This window comes from Leucopleurus acutus, assembly GCF_964270905.1.
Source record: "Leucopleurus acutus genome assembly, chromosome: 1".
Classification (NCBI taxonomy): domain Eukaryota; kingdom Metazoa; phylum Chordata; class Mammalia; order Artiodactyla; family Delphinidae; genus Leucopleurus; species Leucopleurus acutus.
Window position 1 is genome coordinate 202,080,945 of NC_139142.1, and position 17,453 is coordinate 202,098,397.

At 46.6% G+C, this 17,453-nt stretch overlaps 1 protein-coding gene across 1 annotated transcript in view; it reads right to left on the minus strand.

Moving 5' to 3' along the window:
* Positions 1–807, minus strand: part of MTPAP (mitochondrial poly(A) polymerase) — a gene marked incomplete at its 5' end in the record, with an annotated part of 28,644 nt that extends 27,837 nt beyond the window's left edge. The window contains one exon of the mRNA XM_082833959.1: positions 654–807. Coding sequence (XP_082690085.1) covers positions 654–807 — 154 coding nt within the window. The remainder of the gene's footprint in view (positions 1–653) is intronic.
* Between the last annotated feature and the right edge of the window lie 16,646 nt (positions 808–17,453).

Sequence of the window (17,453 nt, forward strand, 5' to 3'; positions counted from 1 at the left end):
AAGTCCCTCGGCTCTCTGCGCCTCTGTCTCCATCTCCAAAATGGAGACCGTGATACAATCCTGCCAGATTGTTTTAAGAATAGTAAATAACATAAACGCAGCTCTTGGATCACAAGAGGGGGGACTGGGCTTCTCAACACACCAGCCTATAAACTTAGAACGCCTGCCTGTTCCAGCCCAGGCAAATCTGTTACCAAGCTGATTCTCGGTAGAATCAGAAAAATAAAGCAAACGTCAGTAACTGCAGAGGCAGAGCCTCCACTGGAGGACCAGGGGTCCTGGTTATTCATCAAGGCTTCACTCCGCTCGGCCTCCATCGGCAACTTGCGAGCATCAACCTCAGTTACATCCGTGAACGAAGAAGCGACTGGCTCAACTGCGGCATCACTACCGTAACTGGCAACAGCGTTTCGCCCAGCTGTCAGACACTAGCAAACTCTGCTCCTGGCCTGCGCTGCGGAGCTCTGAACGACTTCATCACTGGGCACGCAGTCCCCGAAGGAAGGAACGTCCCACACCGCGCCGCCGCCACGCCGCCGGAAGCACGGCGGCAGCCCTAGGTTCCCCGAGCGAGGCCGGGACACTGCCGTGCGGTCCCCCCGCCGCTTCCACCGGCCCTGCGCCCGCCCGCGACCCCAGCCCCGGCGCCATACCTGTCTCCGAGCTCCCCGAGGACTGCTCTTCCCTCCCGAGGGCTGCGGCCACCGTTCCTGGGCAACTGAGAAGCCTGCAGAGAGGACGCTGGACTTGACTTCTCCGAGCACGGAGGGGCAAACTGGTCAACAGCCCCAAACCACGAGCCGCCATCGTCAGAAGTGCAAGAGCGCGGACGAAAGGGCGCCGCTTCCGCGCATGCGCCCGGAGGAGGTGGGGAAGGATGGGAAGCCTAGAGGGTCAAACTAGGCGAAGGACGCTCGCTTATACGAGAGAGCGAGTTGCGGCTTGAATGAGGCTTTCGCACGTGTCTGATTTCCCGTCCCACGGTTCTCTAAAAGAAGGCTCCCAGGAGAACGAGCACGCCACCTACTTTTTCAAACTGAGTCATGAAAATAGAACCAGAGAGCAAGGGCATGAGGAAGGAGCACTGACTTGCGAATCTATACTTAGAAGATGATAAACGACACTTTTTCTTTACCAAACACTGTTCTAAGTGCTCTACGTGGGTTGACTTTTTTAATCCTTACAACAAGGCTGTGACGTAGGAACTCTTATCTCCATTTATTTATGGGGAGGTTAAGGCATAGAGACGTTGAGTAACATTCCTAAAGCTCTACAGCCAGGCAGGGGCGGAAATGGAGGTTAAACCTAGGTTTCCTTATACAGGGTATTTTTCTTTCCCTCCTTTCCTCCCCTTCCTTCCTTCCTCCCTCTCCCCCTCGCTCCCTCTTTCACACTTTCTGTAACAGTTTGACTGAGATTTAAGTCATATACTACACAATTCACCCCTTTAGGTGTACCATTCAATGGTTTTTAGTATATTCACAGAGATGGGCAATAATCACAATTATGCTTAGAACGCTTCATCACCTCCAAATAAGAAGACAGCCATGTAAAGTCAGACACACGGGGAGAATACCAGGTGATAACAAGGCAGAGATTGGAGGGATGTAGCCAAAAAACAAAGAACACCAAAGTTGGCCAGCAAACCACATAAGCTGGGAACAGACAAGAAAGAATTCTTCTGTAGGTTTCAGAGGGAACATAACCCTGCTAACACCTTCACTTTGGATTTCTATCTTTCAGAACGGTGAGACAATAAATGAGAAAGTAGGGGCTGAGGGGCATAGAAATGAGAGACTTTTAGCATCTCGGTATTTTTTAAAAAAACAAACAGGTATTATTTTTATCATTAAAAAGAAAAAGGAATCCTATGCAGGTTGGAAAGCCAATAGAAAAAGAATTAGCGAATTCTTAAATTGTGTCTACATTTCATATGCCACTAAAATACTTTTTACACGGTAAGCTAGTCTTTGATAAAATGTGAACGTGTGTGATATAAGGCTCCAGAAACCATATATTCAGGTTGTGCCCATGTAATTATTAACTCCACACTCTTTCACTCTCAAAAGTGTTCCCATTCGGATGATAAATTGTCCGGCTACCTTACTAATGCCCTTTCAGATCCTGGTTTCCTGTTCAAGTCACCAAGAAGGATTTTCACATTCAAAGCTGACTATATCGACTGAGAACAGCTCAGCAAGCAGAGATGCCAGGGAAAGCTTTACTAGCAAAGAAAAGCAAACTTATAGTCACTGGGATTTTGAAAAGAATGAGCTATCACAATCTTGCAATTTCTGTGAAATTATGTTTTTTATCTATAAAATCATGAAAAGTTTGCATTCTCTACAATATTTATATTTTCGCTGCAATAGAAAAATAACACTTTTCCTCACTATAGAATTAAATTAGTCAGCCCTCTCTATCCACCGTTTCCACATCTGCAGGTTCAACCAATCACAGATGGAAAACATTTGAAAAATAAAATTCCAGAAAGTTCTAAAAAGCCAAACTTGAATTCTCCCCATGAAAGCAACTCTTTACATAGCATTTACAGTGTATTAGGTATTATAAGTAATCTAGAAATGATTTAAAGTACACTTAGCTCTTGAACAACACGGCTTTGAACTGCCTGAGTCTACTTAACATGTGAATTTTTTTCAATAAATGTATCGGGAAGTTTTCGGGACATTTGTGACAATTTGAAAAAACTTACAGGTGAAACTCATAGCCTGGAAATATCAAGAAAAATAAGAAGAAGTTTACGTTATGAATTCATAAACTATATGTAGATACTAGTATATCCTTACATAGGCATAAGGTGAGTGATTTTTTTTTAAATTATTTATTTTTGGCTCCCTTGGGTCTTTGTTGCTGTGTGTGGGCTTTCTCTAGTTGCCGCGAGTGGGGGCTACTCTTCGTCGTGGTGCGCAGGCTTCTCATTGTGGTGGCTTCTCTTGTTGCGGAGCACGGGCTCTAGGCGTGCGGGCTTCAGTAGTTGTGGCACGTGGGCTCAGGCTCAGTAGTTGTGGCTCGCGGGCTTATTTGCTCTGTGGCATGTGGGATCTTCCCGGACCAGGGCTCGAACCTGTGTCCTTTGCACTGGCAGGCGGATTCTTAACCACTGCGCCACCAGGGAACCCTAGAAGCTATCTACTTAAGAAACTAAAAGCTTCTTTTAAAATCATATTCTCTTTTAGTTAATCATTATGAGTAGGTTGTAGAAACCAGGGAATCAAGGTTGGCATGATGTTCTGTGACATACAATCGATGAAAATATGAAAATTGATCATCTGACAAGCCAGTTGTTAAATATATTCAATGTGCTCATTATATAAACTCCTGCTCCAGAAGTTCAAGCCAGGAGGCCTTTGGTGAATTAGAGCCTGGGTATCAGCTGCCCATCCCAAACACTCACTAAAATTCACTCTTAGAATTCGTTGGGATTTATAATGGACAAATACGACTGCCAAAGTATGTCTCGTGGTTATATTATGCAGGGAGATCAACTGTTCCCATGCAGTTTCACAGAAATGATGATAAACTGTTTCCCCAGTTCATTGGTATCTAGGAGGTCATCCCCTGTCAACCTTTAAAGCAATCGCTCAGGCCGTTCTATTCAGATCGGCGGAGCCCCTTATCCCTTCCCTGAGTCTGTCGATCTCAGGTTGTTCAAGAATCCCAGGCACAGGCTTCTGCCAGCGGACGGTCTGGTCAACCGACACCGGGAGAAAGATCTGAGGGAATCTCATCAATTCTGACGACACAGGCCTCCCTTCCGCGGATGCTGTTTCTATTATGGCCACACGGGGTCACTGTTGGAAACTGGTGATTTCAAGCAGTGCAGCTCAGACCCCTCCAAAGCTGACGTGAAGCCCTGCTTACTGTTGGGGTCTCAACGTCCCAGCAAAATAGCTTACCTTCATTTTTAACTTACTCTGGGCCAGTATTGTATGCTGTCTAATTGCCTCGTTTAATTTAAACCTCACAATATGCCTGTGTTAAAAAAACAAAATTCCACCGAGTATATTTGAAGCTCTGATTAGTTTCATTCAACGGTTCCTGAACAGGTCAGCACCCAACCTTGCAACTAAAAGGCACCCCAGGGGGTTCTACAAAATGGAGAGTTATTATAGAGAGACGGGCGGGACAAGGGAGCTATTAACAAAAGAAAGGAAAGGATTATTTTCAGGCCAGGACACTTTTTGGGGGGGGCAGGGTGGGAAGGGAATAGCAGCTGGCTATTTATCAAACAGCTGGCCTCTTCCTCTGGGGGGCCGCGGGGGGAATGGACAGGGCCCCCGTGATAGAGGATGTCACTGGTGCTGACCAGGAAATTCCAGACTGGTTGATTAAGATTACATTTCCAGGGGAGGTTGAAACTGCAAACAGGTGAGGTATTAAGTCGAGGCTTGATATCTTGGGCTTTAGCCCAAGTGATGCCATTCTGGGCCTGTAGTTTTTCTCTGTAACACCCGTGGATTTTATTATTACCCCCATGTGATACCTGCAAAACTTGAGATGTAGAAAGATTACATAAAATGACTAAGATCCTTTGGTGATCCTAACCCAGGTTTGACTGACTTTAAGTCTGTCCTTTCAACACGTCCTTGCTTTCTGACCCGGTAATTCCATTTCTAGGAATCTGTCCTAATTAGAGGTGCACTTAAAGGTTCACATACAAAGATATTTGATGCAGAACATAATGGTAGGAATAGTGGAGACAATCCAAAGGGCCACCAAGGAGGGACTAGTTAATTTATAATCCATCCATGGGTGAGAATATTAAGATTATATTTATCAAGTGATTCATTATTAGCGAGTCACAGTTCTAAGCATTTTGTTTTTTGACTCAGTTAACCCTCGCAAAACCTTAGGATATCCATATTATTATCATATTTCGTCTAACCTAAGACATCCTCATTATAAGACACTCCATTATTTTATGCACCTCTAAGAAAAATCTGCCAATTAATGTAGGACACAATGCTTTTTAAAAAATCGTCAATGGAGAGGTGCACTCTGATGTCAGCAATATCAAAATATGGGGAAAATGTTCATCTTAGAATTGATAAAATAAACTATTATCATCCTCATTTTATGGGTGAGGAAACTGAAGCATAGATTAAATAATTTGCCCAAGGTAAAAGAAAAAAAAAAGGCTGTGAGTAAAGGTAGAATAGTAATTAGGGTAACCAACAGTCCCCGCTTGGTCAATACCTCTTTCTTTCTCAAGAAGAAGTATGATATTTTAACAGTACTTTTTACAAACAACAACAGAAGACCCTTAAGGAAAGAGTAGTTCAGGCACCTCCAGACACATAGAGGGCTTTTGTACAAACCTCAAATCACGGGAAATATTTCTATTAGGACCACAAGAATCTCTTCTATTAAGTGAACTAAGCAGAGCTCTGAGCTACAAAGTTGCCTTAATGGAAAGTGTTTTGTATCTTCATTCCCCCGAGATGCTTCATATAAAGTAGCGGCACTGACAGTTTTTCTCTTTCTCCTGTGACTTTTTTTTTAAGTGGTTGCTACTGTCTGGGGAACATGAAGATGGAACATTAGGTTGAGAGTCCTGTACAAATGCTTATAATCAAATGTTTTCAAATGTGAACATAGGCTTTGGAAATGTGATACCGATGTTCCTGCAGTTTTCCTTCATATATTTCACACTAAGTGTTCTTTCTCTTTGGGGATGCTAGGATTTCTGAAGTTGGTCCAGGGACCTGATTCTTGCATCCGAAGCATTTGGTGAGCTTGCTAAAATAGAGAGTTCTGGGTTGTACCCCCAGACTTACTTAATCAGACTATCCAGGGGTGGGATTCAGGAATCTGCATTTTTTTACGAGCTGTTAGTGTTAGGTATGCTCAAGCTTCAGAATCACTGCTCTGTGTGTGCCTCTGGGTGTGTGTGTGTGTAGAATCCCATGGAATTCTACACTTTTCTGAAGAAGTTGTTTAGCCCATGAAAAAACACCTCATCTAATCTAGTCATTGCTAGAGTTATTATGTACTTTTCTCCACGGAGATGCTTTTTGCCATATTCGTAATGCAGGGGAGGAAAACTTTTCCTCTTTCCTTCTAAGTTCTTTGGCTGATCTAATCATTAAATTGACACAAGACACACCGAACAGAAGAAAAGCAAACTGAATTTTTGTATGGAAGGGAGTCCATAAATATATGAGACTCAAAGAAGTGACTAAAGCAAGCAGCTTTTTTTTTTTTTTTGCGGTACGCGGGCCTCTCACTGCTGTGGCCTCTCCCGTTGCGAAGCACAGGCTCCGGACGCGCAGGCTCAGCGGCCATGGCTCACGGGCCCAGCCGCTCCGTGGCATGTGGGATCCTCCCGGACCGGGGCACGAACCCGCGTCCCCTGCATCGGCAGACGGACTCTCAACCGCTGCGCCACCAGGGAAGCCCAAGCAAACGGCTTTTATACCTTTTAGACAGAGAAACAGTAATTTGTGAAGAATCCACACACGAAGAAGTGTGGGCTTGGGGCCGTAAGTTAGTGAGCAAGTGAGATTTGTCTCCACAGCCTTCTCAGCCCTGAATTCCCTGTCTCTGGTGATAAGGATGTCTTTCTACCCTCCTGGTACAGGGAGGATAACTTCACATGGGACACTTATCTCCTGCCTCCAGGGGGAAAAACGAGGGTCAGTGTGTCTTGTACCAGCTGTTTTTCAAGTGAACTTAATTCAGAATAATCAATACACTACACTGGTATATTTTGAGGTGGCCTATTTTACTTCCTCTTAATAGTAATAATAATAATGGCTATATTTGCCTATACTATTTTTTTTTTCTGTGTTGGGTCTTCATTGCTGCGCATGGGCTTTCTCTAGTTGCAGCGAGCGGGGACTACTCTTCGTTGTGGTGCGTGGGCTTCTCATTGAGGTGGCTTCTCTTGTTGTGGAGCACGGGTTCTAGGCGTGCGGGCTTCAGTAGTTGTGGCACACAGGCTCGGTAGTTGTGGCTCACGGGATTAGTTGCTCCGCGGCATGTGGAATCTCCCCGGACCGGGGATGGAACCTGTATCCCCTGCACTGGCAGGCGGATTCTTAACCACTGCACCACCAGGGAAGTCCATGCTTATGCTATTTTTTTTTTTACTTAGATTACAAAGAGTTCTACTGATTCACTTATAGGTGAGTTTTCATTGTGATCCTGTCTTTAATGATGAGGTCCATGACCTTAGATGCCAACAAACCCATGAACTCAGACACGGAGTCACCAGCACAGAAATATTCATTTTTATTCTTGCCACATTTAATGCTAACTCATATCTTATTTTCTTAAAAAAAAAAAAAAAAGGAAAGGAAAGAAAGAAGAAAGAAAATTTCTTTGAAGGGGCAAGAGGGAAGTGAGATGGCGGTACCAGGTTTCTTTCCTCTGCAGGCCGGTGTCCCTTCTCTGGGCCATCTGTCACTGGCTGCATTGCCCACACATCTGGAAATGTTGCTGCCAGCAAGCCACAAGAATGCCTTTTTCTGGGCAGAAATGCCTGCCGGGGGCTGCAGAGCAGAAGAAAGCAGCCTTGAGCTGGAGGGGGCTGGTATCTGGGAAGAGTGTGATTCCCATCCTTGGGATGCAGCCGCATCTTCTCCCCGGATCCTTCTCCCACTCCTGCTTGGTCTGTGGGATATCCCCAGCTGGGATAGGAAAAGAGCAGCCTGCTTGAGGAGCCGCAGAGCTAAAGGCGCAAACACATTAAAATTTGGCTTCTTCCTGTGTTTCAGTGTTCTAAAAAAATGAGCATTCCACGGAGATCTCTGAGACCTAAACATGGACCTTTAAATTGACCTTTCTAAAGAGATTCTCAAGATCTTCCTAACACCTCTGCAAACTCTGTAGAACAGTCGATGGTTTCTTAGTTGGGTATTTCCTTCAAAATGCCCTGGCTGTGATCAGTTTCAGATAATTTTCCAAGAACCCCAGGGAGATTTGCAGAGGGATAATCCAGTTCACTGGTAAAAATGATACCACTACCACACAGCTGATGATGCAATAAATAAAGCAAGTGTTAGAAACCAGGCACCAAAGAAAACCGGAAGGTTTGGTTACTTAAAGAGAAAAACCACAGCGATACAGCTTCGAACTGCTGGATTGGTTACCAGGTTTCTCCACACACTGACCCAGGGTTTCTGTTACTAACCTGAGCCCTACTCAGTTGCAAGAAAAACCCAACCACTGGCAAGCTTGACTCTATTTCCCCTGTGTAGAAGATGTTAACTTTTATCATTCTACGTATGCTATATTTCCCCCTTATAACCTCTCACTATTTTCTCCATTTAAACATTGGAATAAAAACCACATTTATGATGCATCCTGGTTTCATAAGTAAGGACACTAAAGCCCAGAAGATTAAGCAGCTTTTCCAAATCACACAGCTAGGGAATGACAAGGAAGAAAAAAAAGAAAAGAGAGAGAGAAAGAAAGGAAGGAAGGAAGAAAGAAAGAAAGAAAGAAAAAAAAAAAGAAAAAGAAAAGGCATCCGGATGTTATGTAACTGACACTAAAACCCTTGTTCTTTCTTTCACCCCAGACTTTGCATCAGGGAAAAAAAAAAAAAAAAGATACCAGATACTATGTAATTGATTATATTTGATTACAGTGTATTTATGGGAACAATATAGAGCAACATTTCTTTATATTATGCTTCTCTAAAAGGAGATGCATGTTATAGTAATAATAGATGGGATTTGTGGGTGACAAAAGTTAGCCTCTAGACGTATTTCTTCTCTTTGCTAGTAACATGATTTTGGCTAAGTCACCGCCCTGACATCATCTTCATCATTTATAAAAGTGAAGGTGTTAAATTAAATCACCTCTAAGATCTTTGCTGACTTTGAGACTTGATCGACATCAGCTCATAACAAAATTGAAGCCTGGATTTAAGAGATTAACAGCTACACCTACACGGTGACTTCTGACCTACATCAGGCTGCTATCATCTACATCGTCATCTTTATGTGAGGGGCACATTCTCAGAAAGGTCCTCTCTGAGCTTCGCAAGATCCAGTTCATAAGCATCTTTCACTTCCCTTTACTTCCTCCACCTTGTTCATTTCCGTCATGGTACTTGTCAGAAGTTGACCTCTTAGATGTGTTTGTTTCTTCAGTGTTCTGCTGTCCCCAGGCTACAGGTTCCCTGAAGGCCATTGAGTTTGTCCACTGCTGTTTCCCAGCACCTGGAACTGTGCCTGCCGTACAGTACTCGCTCAAGTGTTTGGTGAATAAACAAATGAGTGAGCAAATTGCCTTCTGAATAGTGTGGTGGTTACTCTTTGCTTCTCACTTGCAAAGCTAATTTTAGAAGCAGTCGCCAGGGGTAAAGGCAACAAAATCTTAATTTCTGTGCATTACAAAAAAAAAAAAAATCAGAATGACGTTCCCTACAGTGTTACAGTAGTCATGGCTGACCTGAGTATTGGGACGGGGGCATATTCCATCATCTCTATTTACCAGAATGTCTTTACTGAACATAACTTGTTTTGCCATCAGATTGAAATTTTTACGAAGTACAGATTCTTGGTGTGATCTCTAATTTGGAGTTCTTTGGGGGGCAGTTAAAGCTACAACCTGAGCACCGGGAACAGGGGCGCCTACATGTGGTGTGTCTGGAGCTTCTCCGACTTTATTATCTACGGCTAAGGACAGGCATCTTACTTTTCCAGCCCCTCTCAGAGGTCTGTGCCCTGGAATATGCTCATGAATCTTGGATCTGGTGGGTGAAGCCCAGGTTGTTGACTCTCCTGCAGTTCAATTAGCTAGAACCACCCATAGTGGCAGGTTTCAAGCAACCAAGATGGGGTTTGGGGGAGGCTGGTGTGGCCTCTGAGAGCAGGGCTGCAGGCAGAAGTAGGGAGGACTGGCCAGCGGCTTCACGGACAATAAATAAAGAGCAGCAGATGCACGGTGAGGTTTGTCCCTGGAGTCTATTGATCCCCATAAGTGGCTCTTGAATGAATGACTTATAGCCCCCGCTATGTCAAAGAATATCATAAATCTAATGGCTGCATGGGCTTTTGTTTTTTTAGTTTGTTTATTTACTTATGTAGTTTTTAAATTTATTTTTAAATTTTTATTTTATATTGGAGTATAGTTGACGCAGCGTTTTGAAAGTAGCAAGTGTGGGTTAGAATTATGGCTCTGTGTATTATCTGAGTAATCTCAGATAAATGACTTACTGTAAATTTCAGATTCCTCAAATGTCAGACAGGCCTAATGACAGTCACTTTCAAGGTTATTGTATGAATGATAAGAACTGACAAATAGATGAAAGTATTGTGTTTTTCATAAGTATTTTAGTATAAAGACACATAATAATGGATTTCGCTTTGCTCCTGGTGTCAAAGCTGTTGAGTTGTTGATAGCACTTGATGTTATTTTTTAAAAAAAAGGAAAGTGTAAAAAGCAAAATGAAAACAAAGTAATTTTTATTTGTTTTCCTTTCTATAAATAAAGAAACTAAAGCTCCATGAATTTATTGATTTGCCTACAGTCACATGGACAGAAAGTGGTAAAGCACAGGTGTGAATGCAGGACATGTTCTTTTTGCTTGCCCCATACTCCCCTTCTCTTGGAGCTTTCTGAAATTCATATCTCAGGGGCCCAAGCCCCTTTATACTGAACAAGAATTCCCCAGGGGATTCCTAAGAGGCAGTGGGCAACCCTGATCGTAAACCCAGTCAGCATCAGCTTGGGAGTTTAGATTAGGAAGGAAAGTGTCCGCTGCCACCGCTCCCGAGGGGTCAGCCCAGGCTGCAGCCTCGCTCTCAGGACAGACCCTCCATGCCCTTCTCCCCTTCCCATGGCTCTACTGTTAGAACAGAGATGAAGCTCCAGGAATGACAGAGAGATGGGGGCCCACGATCACCCTTCATTGTTGGAGATTTTGCTACTTGGGTAGAAATAAAAGTTATTCCGATGAATTATTGAGTGTTAGAAAAGGGAGGGTAGAGTCTAAAAGCGAATAACCTGAAGTGTGTCAGAAGTACCTAAAAAGGGCGTCACAAGTACCTGGATGCAGTTCTGTGCCGGCAAAGGTTTAACAGCCAGCGCTGTGAAAGCCCTGCCCTGGTGTGTAGCATTTGCTGGTTTCTGTGGTGTAAATACTCCCACGATGGCCTATTTTCAGTTGCTAACTCGAGGCCACCTAGTGCAGAGTTGGAAAGAGACATACAGGAACCCCTCACGGTGCAGTATTTCCACCATGTGGATGTAATAGACATGAGTGAGAGCCTGGACAGCAATAAAATGCAACAAAATAATCGGGAAGTGGTAAGTTTTTCATATTTATTACATTGTCTTTAATATATATTTCATTTACTTGTAATTTTATATAATTTTATTTTTATTCATGACTCTATTTAACAACCAGCTGTCACAGTTCCTGAAGAGTTCATCACCGGCTCTGTGAGCTGATAGAAATAGGTTCCGTCCATCCTCTGTAGGGCTTTGGGTGAGGACCCTTGTTTTGGGGAGAGCCTTGGCCTCGGGGGGCTGTGCTCTGTGCCAGGGCTGGGTGGGTGAGTGGGAAAAGCTGCCGGTCCATCCGCCCTCAGCATCCGTGAGAACATTTCAGGACGCTCTTAAGCCCCAGCAGTGCCTCTAAGCACACATCATCCCACCCAGAGCCAGGCGCTGAGGGGGCAGGAAGTCCCTCTGGGCTCCCACAGACCCCCAGAGACATTAAAGACATTTCCCTCAAGCATAAGCAAAACTAGCGTTCTGTTTCTGAGTTTTCCTGGGCTCGGCCCTCTTCCACATCTCTACCCCCTGGGAGACAGATGAAATGCTTTCAGAACCTCTCCTCCCATGGTTAGAGATAAAAGATTGTCCAGCTGAAGACCCAGTAGAGCTATGTCTGACATTTATTCATATGTGGCAGAAGGGAGCCAGAGGCTAGAGCCTGAAAAGGGAGACCAACCTCCCGCAAAGGAGAGGCCAGATGGGAAAGCGGTGGGAGGCCTTTCACAACGGGCTGAGGTTCAGTCCTGGTCTCTTCCGAGCGGCACCAGCAGACCCAGCCATGCACCCAGGCGCTTTTGCGTCCATCTAACCCCGTGCTGGTAGATGCAAGACATCGCTTCTTTGGACTTGGGATCAGACACGGATTAGCGTCTGGTTTCCTTGGACACATTAGTTAGCCTCTTTAAAGTCATGTAAATCCTACTGGCAAAAAAGAGAGACTCGTGCCCGTCTCGGGAAAGCAATGGGCACAGTGCTCGGGACGCAGCTAGTGCCTAAAAGACGACAGCTACTAGCATTATTTTCAATACGGTCGGAACGTATCAGGATGCTTCATTATTATGCAGTCCATCCATCGAAGCATCTTGATACTTAGAAAAATGTTCTCATGAACATTAATCCCGGGCTTTGGTTAAGAAGGGGGAGAAGTCTCCCCAATACACGCTGAGAGGAACCTGTTGGGAATTGTTCTTAGTGTTGTAACTGCAACGGCAAACCCCAAAATGTGTTTAACTCACTTGGTTTCAACTAATCACGTGAGAATAAGCATGAAACACCTTTTTTTAAAGGCTGTGGAAATATTAATCCGGCCAATTTCCTAACATGTAATGTGTGAAGAACACCGTTTCAAAGGAGGTTAGTAATGATTGTTTTTGGAGAGGATGCTCTTCTGGTGTTTTTTTTTTTTTTTTTTCTACCTCTATATTTACACTTGCAGATCAGCCTGTGCTTAATTTTTTAAAACAATTCCTTGCCTCACCCAAGCAATAAGTTGCAGGTAGTCCCTCACATCGTGTTTGCAGGTGATGTGTGGTCCTGGGATGAGGGGACTCTGGCTAATAAGGAGTCGTGGGAGATGCTTAGGAGATAATTTCCACAAATCCATCAGGGACTGCTCCAACATTTGGCCCCATGCAGTTTGGGGGAGCCTCACTGCTGAGCCCTTTTCCCCCCCTCTAAAAATGGGAAAAATGAAAGTTATTGCACTGGCCGGAGGAGAGAGCCTTGAACAGTTCCTGGGGGCATCCCAACCCATGTGGTAATCTCGGAAGCTCGAGATTAAGAAATGCTGTACCAGGAGTTTCCACTTGGGGGGTGGAAGAGAGAAGCACAGGGCAGTAGTTTCTGTTTTCAAAGTGTGGTTCATGGACCTCACATTTGGGGAAGTCACAGCACAAAGCCAGGAACAAAAAAACGTAATACGTTTCACACAGAACGGCGTGATGTAGGTTCTTTGAGAGACCCGAGGTTTAGCTCTCTGCACATGAGAACAAAAGGTGTCTGATTCACACCTAGGCCCAGTTTAAACACGGCCTTCAGAGATAAACAACGGCCACAGCTGAGAGCATCTGGAAGCAGGGGATTTCTCCCCCCATCTCCCCCATGTGAGGTCTCCATCTCTGCCCCGGGCCCCTTTGCCCTCCTTCCTTGCTGTTCCCACTTTGCACAGTGATGGCAGAAGTTGTGAGTACAGAAGGTGAGGAGAGACACAGGAGGGATGAGGACAGAGGGGACTGTCCCTTTCATCCTTGTCCGCCCTCTGGGTGGTCTGCAGGGGAAAGCCTTGCATGCCGATGTGGCAGGAATATAGATACCCCCGGATTCCTTAAGGCATTCAGGTGCCTCTGCAATCTTCTCTGGGATGCCGTAGGGTGGCCAGGGCGGCGGGGACGGCAGAGCAGAATGTGATGACGCAGACGTGGTGGTCCCCACAGGTCTGTTGGAATCCTAATCCACCTCAAGATGCTGCGAGAGGCCAGCAGGTTCATCGCCAGCAGCTGCAGGGGGCCCGGGCCGGGCTGGAGGAAGCAGTTTGTGTTTCAGGTACCAGAGGAGCAGCGCCAAAGTCCAAGGAGCATCAGCCTTGGGAGTGGGGGGACAGGGTGGGTCTGACGGTCCTGAATCTCCTCCCCTGGGTGCTTCATCCTTCCATCTGCTGTGTCTTTTTAGTGGCATCCAAGCTAAATTCTCTGACAGTGCATATGCAAGTTCTGCAAATTACAGCTTTATAACTTAGAAAGACTTAATATGAAAAAGTTCAATTATCACTGAAATCCACTCACATTATCATAAGAAACTTACCTCCGTCGATGAAAAAAATAAGACCTGGACTTCTAAAATACAATTTCAACTGTTCAAAAAAGTTAAAGATTGTAATAGTGGTTTTAAATTGATTACTCACGTGTCTGTACAGTTTCTCATCTGAAGGTTATTGTCAGAAGTTTAAAGAGGTCATTGTTTAAACCTCTTGATGGGTAAATATGTATAGCTGCAACCAAAGCCAGACAGAAAAAAGTTATGCTCATGAAATCAGGCTCAAGTTCCTCTTAACTTTAAAAATATCTTTGGCTTCCCTGGTGGGGCGGTGGTTGAGAGTCCGCCTGCCGATGCAGGGGACACGGGTTCGTGCCCCGGTCCGGGAAGATCCCACATGGCGGCTGGGCCGGTGAGCCATGGCCGCTGAGCCTGCGCGTCTGGAACCTGTGCTCCGCAACGGGAGAGGCCACAGCAGTGAGAGCCCCAAATCTTATTTAAAGCTTTACTGAAATTCAGTATTTAATGATCTTCCTCAAACCCTTTTGTATTTTACTGTTATTATAATTTAAGAAAAAGAAATACATTTTTTCACCAAGCCACATATGGGTATCCCCTACTTTTTTCCAGTTTATCCTAGTATTCTCTAAAAATATTATAGTTTTTGAATATGAAGAAGACTGGAAAGCAGTGTCCTGTATTCTATTTATTAGTCTAGAGCCCGTTAAGGTTACATAGGCTGATGCACTGACTGGGTCACCTACTACTGTTCATCGTTTTGGTTCTGTTGAGTAAATGAGCTCTGATTTCCAAACTACAGATGACAAACCTATTATTGTCCCAACCTGCCAGTGGAGAGCCTCTTCAGGTACACTGCAACCCTGCAACTCAATTTTCAAGTGCATTTTGTTGGGCGCAACCAGCTTCCAGAGCTGTTTTGCCATGTGCTCTCATCAGCCACCTCCGGCCGTGCACACTCCCGCTCAGGTGGTTTCTCCTTGGCAAGTTTAAACCTCACTGTTCTAGCATGCTGAGCAGTATTGCTTTTGCAAGCCTGCGTAACAGAGTCTTGACGGAGAAAAATGCAAGTAGTCTGCAAACTTTTTCTTTCTCTTCAATTGTCCTCTCTCTCCGGTAATCCGGGTCACCAGATCCAATCTCTGCTAGACTTTAAAAATGTATTTGAGTAAAATCTCTTAATCGACTCCACCAGATGAACGCTGCTACTGCATAAGCAATGAACAGCCAGAGAGAACCCCGCTGCAGCAGCCATTTCACCAGCTCCCTAAAATGCAACTATATTTGGAAGACCTCTGTGTAGGAAGTAAGACTAATACTTAGTTCCCAGAAGATTAGGTGTGGTTTTCATTAGCTCATCAAGGGGGTGGTTCCATGTTTCTATTTTTAAAATTGCTTATAAAGATCATCCTTCGTTGGTCAGAGACAACAGATAGAGGAGAGACGTCTCTCACGTTATGATCAGAGGCAACAACCAGGCCAATCTGGTTCCCAGAGAAAAGGCGAAGGGAGCTGATGCTACAGTTTCAGCCGAGACTGGGATAATCTGCTTTTGAGTCCCGGCCAAATTCCACGGAGTCCGCGGCCAGGCCAGCCGGGCTTCTCCCCGCCTGGGCGCGGGCTGCATCTACCGAGTCAGGGCAGCAGGGTCGGTCCAGGCAGCGCGCCCTCCTGAAAGAGCAGAAGAAGCCCAGTCCCCTGGACCAGGGTGGGGGGCGGTCCAGCCCTGAGACCACTTGGAAATGGTGCTCGCCCCGCGTCATTCATGCCGCTGCACTCTAGTACTTAAAATGATTGGGGGGTGGCTCAGTGCCTCCAATCAGTCGCCACCGTTTAATTTGCTAGTTCCCCTGGACCAGGGTGGGGGGCGGTCCAGCCCTGAGACCACTTGGAAATGGTGCTCGCCCCGCGTCATTCATGCCGCTGCACTCTAGTACTTAAAATGATTGGGGGTGGCTCAGTGCCTCCAATCAGTCGCCACCGTTTAATTTGCTAGTTCCCCTGGACCAGGGTGGGGGGCGGTCCAGCCCTGAGACCACTTGGAAATGGTGCTCGCCCCGCGTCATTCATGCCGCTGCACTCTAGTACTTAAAATGATTGGGGGGTGGCTCAGTGCCTCCAATCAGTCGCCACCGTTTAATTTGCTAGTTCCCCTGGACCAGGGTGGGGGGTGGTCCAGCCCTGAGACCACTTGGAAATGGTGCTCGCCCCGCGTCATTCATGCCGCTGCACTCTAGTACTTAAAATGATTGGGGGGTGGCTCAGTGCCTCCAATCAGTTGCCACCGTTTAATTTGCTAGTTGCGCTCGCTTTTACTAAAGTCTTGGGCGCCGGTCAATCCCCTTGTTATCACCAACGCCGCGGGCCCAGAAGCACAAAGAAGTGATGGGCGTTTAGGTCCTACAGCGAGGGCCTTGCTTCTCTTCTCAGCTAGCCTCTGTCCGCCGGCAATTCTCAGATGACTTCCTTGGGTGGGAATAACAATTCACTTTCCGTTGGAGAAACGCGGAGAGTCTTCGAGCGGCTCCGCTGCAGTCTTGCCCTTGTGTGCGTGTGAGGGTGCGTGGGCCCGAGACGAGCTTGGGGACAGGAAAGGGCCGGACGCGGACTCAGAAACGTTGGAATCTGGGCTCCACCTGGCACGTCCAACGTCCGGGTCGCCGAGATGGAGAGGGTCGGTGCCTTACAGCGTCTCTCCCTCTCGGGGCTGTCTTGCAAAATGTCCCGATACTCAAGAAGTACTGGCAGGGGCGCGGGGCAGGGGGGAGCGTGTGCCGCCTCTCGGTGGGTATCGGCAATGTCCAGCAGAGAGGATTTCGCGGAGAGAGGCGCTGTTTCCCTAGAACTTCCTTCCGGCTTCGCCGCGAGAAAACGCTTTCTACTCGAGAAGGAAGATCGCTCTAGACGCATTTGGACCTTCTTCCCCAGCGGGACAGAGAATCCCAGACCCGAAGCTGGGGCTTATAGGAAGAGACGGGGCAGATACACTTTGTAACCGGGCGGTGCCACCTAACCAGTTCCGATAAAGGCTGCAAAGAGCGAAACCAGGTTTTGCTGGCGGGGACCCCGGCCCTCGTCCAGCGCCCCGTCACCTCCCACGGCAGCCTCTCCCAAGCCCTTAAACTGGGTCCGTGCTGGGGGCCACGCATCACCGCCCTGCGTGTGTGACCTGGACCGAAACCTGAGCGGGGCGGGCCGCGGTTCCGGGAAGCTCCCTGCGCCTCCTGTAGCGCGGCGGGGGCAGCACGCGGCGCCCCTGTTCGCCACTCCCCCCCCCGCCCCGAGCACACAGACACACCCTCCGGCATGGGGTGCGCGGGAAAGGGCCGGGGACCCCACAGCAGCGCCGAGGGCGCCGGCACCTTAGGAAATACGAGCTTCCCTCGGCGGCCGGGGGCGGAGGCAGGGTCGCCCTTTCCAGCTCCGCG